The sequence below is a fragment of the Bos indicus x Bos taurus genome, chromosome 20, assembly GCF_003369695.1.
Source record: "Bos indicus x Bos taurus breed Angus x Brahman F1 hybrid chromosome 20, Bos_hybrid_MaternalHap_v2.0, whole genome shotgun sequence".
NCBI classification, from domain to species: Eukaryota; Metazoa; Chordata; class Mammalia; order Artiodactyla; family Bovidae; genus Bos; species Bos indicus x Bos taurus.
In genome coordinates, this window is record NC_040095.1 from 71,327,233 (window position 1) to 71,334,119 (window position 6,887).

General features: G+C 57.8%; 1 protein-coding gene across 2 annotated transcripts in view; it reads left to right on the forward strand.

Annotated features, from left to right (window-relative positions):
• The window catches only part of SLC9A3 (solute carrier family 9 member A3), a 37,859-nt gene extending 33,173 nt beyond the window's left edge, over positions 1 to 4,686 (forward strand). The window contains exons 15-17 of one of the 2 annotated variants that reach the window (XM_027520386.1): positions 393 to 503; positions 762 to 1,005; positions 1,676 to 4,686. In XM_027520386.1, the coding sequence (XP_027376187.1) occupies positions 393 to 503; positions 762 to 1,005; positions 1,676 to 1,679 (359 nt within the window). In that variant the 3' untranslated portion in view covers positions 1,680 to 4,686. Of the gene's footprint in view, positions 1 to 392; positions 504 to 761; positions 1,010 to 1,675 lie in introns of those variants that run through there. The other variant, XM_027520387.1, reaches the window with a different exon arrangement.
• Positions 4,687 to 6,887: the final 2,201 nt, after the last annotated feature.

The window sequence follows — 6,887 nt, forward strand, 5'->3', positions numbered from 1 at the left end:
ACGCTGGTCAGCAGGAGCTGAGGGGCACCTGAGGGCAGCCGGGTGCCGACAGCTGTACTTCCAGGAAGCCCGCCCCCTCAGCACCAGGGCCGTCCCCACAGGCTGCAGCCACTCTGGGGGCAGGGCCGCGACCTGGGCTTCCCATCCCCTTCCTCTGTGGCCCACCCCCTTCTCCAGTTGCCCCTGTCCCTCCTCGAGAAGACCGAGCGTGGTCCTCTCTGCCCAGCTCCATCGTGGTGTGGCCAGGTGGGCACCACGGTCCACTGAGCTGCCCAGAGGTGGGGGGGGGGGCGGGTGGCAGTGAACGGGTCCGGGGCAGCTGGTCAAGGGCTCGGACGAGGTCATCTGCGCTTCCAGCCTGTGCCCTTACGCTGTCCCTTCCCTGTCACCAGATTTGGAACTCTCAGACACTGAGGAAGCCCCCAACTATGATGATGAGATGAGTGGCGGGATCGAGTTCCTGGCAAACATCGCGCAGGACACAGCGACAGACTCCCCCTCAGGTGAGGGGGCACGGCTCTCCGCTACCCACAGGTGATCCCTGGCGGGAGGCCCAGGCGGTGTGCGGGCACAGGCAGAGGCCTCCGCTCTGAGAGAGGAGAGCGAGAGCCGGCGCAGGGCCTGAACCCCAGAGGCCCGTGACCTTCCAGGTGACCTTCCGTGTGGCCGAGGACGAGCTGCTGTCTGACCCAGGGCCGCTGCCTCCCTCTCTGCCCTTCCGGTGAGCGAGGGAAGCTGACGACCGCCGCCCTCTCTCCTAGGAATTGACAACCCTGCGTTTTCCCCGGAGGAGAGCCCGGGCGTCCTCTCTGGGGTGCCGCCCTGGCTGTGTCCCGGGGAGGCAGTGGTGCCCTCCCAGAGGGCCCGCCTGCAGATCCCCCACTCCCCCGGCAACTTCCACCGCCTGGCGCCCTTCCGCCTCAGCGGCAAGTCCGTGGACTCGTTCCTGCTGGCCGACGGCCCCGAGGAGCAGCCGCACGCCGCCCCGCCCGAGTCCACACACATGTAACTGGCCCGCCGGCCCCCGCTCTGTCCCCCGCTCCTCTCAGCGCCGCCTCAGCCCCGCGCGTCGCTCTCTCAACCGCCGCCTCCGCTTCACTCTGCTCTCACCAGCCTCAGCCTCTCTTCCAGCCGCGCTTCTTTCTTCAGGAGCATCTGACTTCCTGCTTCTCCCGCGAGCGGGGGGCGGGGCGTCCCCGCTGAGTGAGGGTCCCTCTGTGTGAGGGTCCCGCTGTGTGAGGGTGTGAGGTCCGCACTATGTGAGGATGTGAGGGTCCCGCTGAGTGAGGGTGTGAGGGTCCCGCTGACAGAGGGTCCCCGCTGAGTGAGGGTCCTCGCTGTGTGAGGGTCGCCTGTTCCGGGCTGTCGGTTAGGAGAGCGCTGGCTCGGGGACCCTGGCACCGAAGGGCACGAGCTTTTCTCCCTCAAGGCCCGCGGCCCCGGAAAGCCCGGAGGAAGCGGGCTCGGCAGACACCCTCACTCGGAGGGCAGTGCAGCAGGCGGAGCAGGGAGGGGTCCCCGAGGCCCGGCTCGCCGCCTCAGGCAGGCGCCCGTCTTCTTCCCGCAGCTTCGCCTCCGGGCCTCGCACCCGACTTGGGCCTGGGGCGTGACCCCCGTTTCCTGACTAGGCGGGGGGCGTCGCGCCGCCCCGCGCTCACGCCGGCTCCTCCCGCAGGTGACACCGGCTCCGACGCGCCGCTGACCGGACGCTCGTCCCCGCCCGCCGTCGAGAAGCCCCCTCGCGCGCGCGCCTCCAGCCCGGCCCCGTCCAGCCCAGCCCCGCCCAGCCCCGTTCAGGCCCCGCCCACGCCGCGAAGCTCAGCGCCCGCGGCACCGCCCGAGCCCGATCCCGCGGCGGGGCCCGCGCAGGGGGCGGGGCCGGAGCGCCGCGGGCTGCTGGGCGCACACGCGCGGTCGGCGGCGGCACGCCGCGTACACAGCCGGCGCTCGTTCCAGCGGCCCCGCGCGCGCCGCCGCCCCGCGCTGCTCAAGCTGGCGTCGCTGCCGCCGTCATGCCACGCGCCGCCGCACGCGCTGGAGCAGGAGGAGACGCCGCTGTGACTGCTGGCCCGCCCCCCACTCCGAGGTCTGCAGGCTTGACGTCGCCCCCGGGGGTGACCCCCACGGCCGCGCCCCTAGGGGCCTCCACTCCGCCACGGCCGCGCCCTCGGAGGGCTCCACTCCGCCACGGCCGCGCCCCCGGGGGGCCCCACTCCGCCACGGCCGCGCCCCCGGGGGGCTCCACTCCGCCACGGCCGCGCTCCCCGGGGGCTCTGCCCCAATCACGGCCACCCTCCTAGGATCTGCACCCATTACCTCGCCCCAGGGGATGACCTTGACCCTCACGACCTCGCCTCTTAGGGGTTTCCACCTGCCCCTCCCAGCCGAGCCACCGTCACTGCCTGCCCCCACGCATGGTCTCCACTCCTGCCACAGCTGCCCATCTGGGGGTCTGCTCGCATGGCCGTATTTTCTTGGGGTTGTGCCCTCCGTAGCCTCACTCCCAAGGGGTCTTCTGGTGACCTGGAGTAGCCCTGGACAATCACTGGTCCGGTTAGGTGCTGGGATGTACAGGAGCTGAACTCGGGACCAAATGAGCTGCAAGATCTGAGCCGAGGCATTCCCTGGGGTTCCTGTGGAGAGGCCTGCTGCGGGTGGGAAGTGGGCGTGAGCCTTCCCCACCGTCTGGGAGGCTCCCTTGTGGACCCTCTGTCCACCTGTCCTGGATTTGAGCTGAGCCGGTATTTGTGTATTGCTGTTTCCATGGTCACCCCTGACTCAGGGACAGTTTCTGCTTCAGTTCCTGCCACCTGTGTCCATTCTCATCAGCTCTGCTGGGGAAACGACCCAGATGAGACTTGCCCACCGTGATACCCACCCAGGCTGGCCTCTCCCAAAGCCCCCCTGGACTGTCAGCCCCAGGGTGGGGGGAGCCCTGACCCCAGGGTGGGATGTGACTACTGACCAGGTCTTTGAACTACCTGTCACCTTAGGGACCGTAGGCACGGCTGCAGAAGCATCCTTTGTTTGCTCGTCCTTTTCATGTTGAGATTCCCAGAGCCTGATGCTTGCTCACCCAGCAGAGACCCAGCCTCAGAATGGGGGCCTCTGGGCACCAGGCCCCAAACTTCCCCAAGCCCCTGGTCTGTGGGCTGAGCTGCCTCACCTGATGCTGGACGATGACCCAGGCTGGGTTAGGGGTTGCAGTGACCCAGTGGGCAGGCCCACACAGCCCCAGCAGACATGTAGGCCTGTCAGCAAGCAGTCCTCTTTAGAGTCACAGCTGGCCCTTGGAGGCCCTGAGTCTGCTCACCACAGAGAGGGAATGAGGGGGATTGGACCCCCCCCACCACACCCACCCCACCCTCAGGGGCTCAGGTGCATGGCCTTGAACAGAGGCCTTGGTCCTCACCCGCTTCTCAGGAGGGTTTGGAGGCAGTCAAGGAGCAGAGGGTTGGGGCTCCCGGAAGCTTCTGTGCAGCATTTCAGCCCTGCTCAGGGAATTGTTCACTGTGCTGTGACCATGTCCTCTGTGCGTCCTTGCAGCCTCTCCCCCCGCCCCCCCGCCACTCCGACCATGGCAGTTCGCAGGGCCCCAGTGGCCCTGGTGTAAAGTCTACACGGAGCTGTTGAGGGAAACGGGGAGCAGCAGGGAGGGTGGCTGTGGCCCATGTAACCCAGAGACGGTCTGTAGGCTGATGTGCAGGTCTGCTCACCACCCGAGTTGCTTGCTCAGCTGTCACCGGGACAGGAGTGACGTGGTTTGCAATGCTTGTTCTCACATTCACAGCCACTTTGACCCACTCTCTTGAGTACAAGAGCCAGCCTTCATCTGTCCCACAAACCTGGCGGAAGGCACATTCTCCATCCACTTCTGCAGGGGTGGTTCGTCCGGAGCAGGCGGGCTGGTCCAGGCGCCACAGCCCAGCCATCCAGCATCTCCAGCTGCCTTAACAACTCTCTTGGAGCGCTGGACCCAGATCTGGTTCCTCACTGCAGGGCCAGAGGTTGAGACAACCACTTGACACTGTAGACACTAAACTTCTGCCTGGCCGACCTCCCCTGGGCCAGCTGTGCCGTGGGCAGCAGGCACTGCCTGTTGTCAACGTGCACAGGCTGAGCAGTGTCCGAGGTTCCAGCGAGACATCCAGCCCGAGAGACTGTGTTTGGTCTGTGACACAGCGTTATAAACCGTAGTACTGTGGACACATTTCATAAATGAGAGTCTGAGCTGTTCTTGTCATTGTAAAACAGAATGTAAACAGTCTTATGAATGTATTTCCTTAGGAAAACTGTTGTAAAATTTTTTATTAGGAAGATTATTTATTTAATACTGAACTTTGGCCGACTTTGTGATATAAAGTACACAAATTTAGGAGTCATTCTCTCACTTCTACATTTTCTTGAAAATAATTTTAGTGCAGTGCTCAATGAACTATTGATTTCTATTGTCAGAGGAGATTTAATGGAGAAATTTCATTGAAGCTGGAATGGGAATGTATTTTACATCATGAGTGGTGAAAATTGTGAATGCTGGTTTTGTGAATTTAACCCTGTCAAGCTGTGTGACCCTCATCACGACCACGTGCCTTAAAGCACTGCCCGTGTGCTGTCAAACGTGTCTGGGCAGAGCCCACCCAGATCCTGCAGCAGCCTGATCAAGTCTATTAAAAATATTACAAGATACTTTGGGTGAAAACTCTGTTTACAAGTGAGATCATATCAAGAAGGTCTTGAGGGGCCGCCTCTCCTGCAGGCATAGTATTCTGGCACTAAAATTAACATGCATGCGCCTCGTGTGTGTGTGTGTGTGTGTGTGTGTGTATGAGGGTCATGTGGATGCATCTGTGTGTGTGCGCGTAAGGCTCAGGGTTAGTGCAGAGGCTGAGAGCACAGGCTGTGTGTATGAGTGAGGGTCATGTGGAGGCATCTGTGTGCGTGTGCGTGAGGCTTAGGGTTAGTGCAGAGGCTGAGGACACAGGCTGAGCACCAGATGTGTGTGTGTGTGTGTGTGTGTGTGTGTGTGTGTGTGAGGCTCAGGTCTGGTGCAGAGCCTGCAGGCAGAGCCTGAGTCTGGATGGGTGTGTGTGGGCGGTAGTCATGTGGATGTGCCTCTTTCCCAGCATCAGGGTCTTTTCAAATGAGTCAGCTCTTTGCATCAGGTGGCCAAATTATTGGAGAAGTATTGGAGTTTCAGCTTCAGCATCAGTCCTTCCAATGAATATTCAGGACTGATTTCCTTTAGAATGGACTGGTTGGATATCCTTGGAATCCAAGGGACTCTCAAGAGTCTTCTCTAACACCACAGTTCGAAAGAATTAATTCTTCGGCACTCAGCTTTCTTCACAGTCCAACTCTAACATCCATACATGACCACTGGAAGAACCATAGCCTTGACTAGACGGACCTTTGTTGGCAAAGTAATGTCTCTGCTTTTCAATATGCTATCTAGGTTGGTCATAACTTTCCTTCCAAGGAGTAGGCGTCTTTTAATTTCATGGCTGCAGTCACCAGCTACAGTGATTTTGGAGCCCAAAAAAAAACAAAGTCTGACAGTTTCCCCATCTATTTCCCATGAAGTGATGGGACCTGATGCCATGATCTTCGTTTTCTGAATGTTGAGCTTTAAGCCAACTTTTTCTCTCTCCACTTTCACTTTCAAGAGGCTTTTTAGTTCTTCACTTTCTGCCATAAGGGTGGTGCCATCTGCATATCTGAGGTTATTGATATTTCTCCCGGCAATCTTGATTCCAGCTTGTGCTTCTTCCAGCCCAGCGTTTCTCATGATGTACTCTGCGTGTAAGTTAAATAAGCAGGGTGACAATATACAGCCTTGACGTACTCCTTTTCCTATTTGGAACCTGTCTGCTGTTCCATGTCCAGTTCTAACTGTTGCTTCCTGACCTGCATATAGGTTTCCCAAGAGGCAGGTCAGGTGGTCTGGTATTCCCATCTCTTTCAGAATTTTCCAGTTTATTGTGATCCACACAAAGGCTTTGGCATAATGAATAAAGCAGTAGTAGATGTTTTTCTGGAACTCTCTAGCTTTTTCCATGATCCAGCAGATGTTGGCAATTTGATCTCTAGTTCCTCTGCCTTTTCTAAAACCAGCTTGAACATCTGGAATTTCACGGTTCACGTACTGCTGAAGCCTGGCTTGGAGAATTTTGAGCATTACTAGCGTGTGAGATGAGTGCAATTGTGTGGTAGTTTGAGCATTCTTTGGCATTGCCTTTCTTTGGGATTGGAATGAAGACTGGTCTTTTCCAGTCCTGTGGCCACTGCTGAGTTTTCCAAATTTATTGGCATATTGAGCGCAGCACTTTCACAGAATCTTTCAGGATTTGAAGTAGCTCAACTGTAATTCCATCACCTCCACTAGCTTTGTTCGTAATGATGCTCTCTAAGGCCCACTTGACTTCACATTCCAGGATGTCTGGCTCTAGGTGAGTGATCACACCATCGTGATTATCTGGGTCGTGAAGATCTTTTGTTGTTTCTTGACCTACATATGGATTTCTCAGGAGACAAGGTGGTCTGTTAATCCCATCTCTTGAAGAATTTCCAGTTTGTTGTGATCCACACAGTCAAAGGCTTTGGCACAATCAATAAAGCAGATGTTTTTTTGGAACTCTCTTGGTTTTTCGATGATTCAGCAGATAGTGCAAATCTGATCTCTGGTTCCTCTGCCTTGTCTAAATCCAGCTTGAACATCTGGGAGTTCATGGTTCATGTACTGTTGAAGCCTGGCTTGGAGAATTTTGATCATTACTTTACTATTGTGTGAGATGAGTGCAACTGTATGGTAGTTTGAGAGTTCTTTGGCATTGCCTCTTTGGGACTGGAGTGAAAACTGACCTTTTCCAGTCTTGTGGCCACTGTGGGTA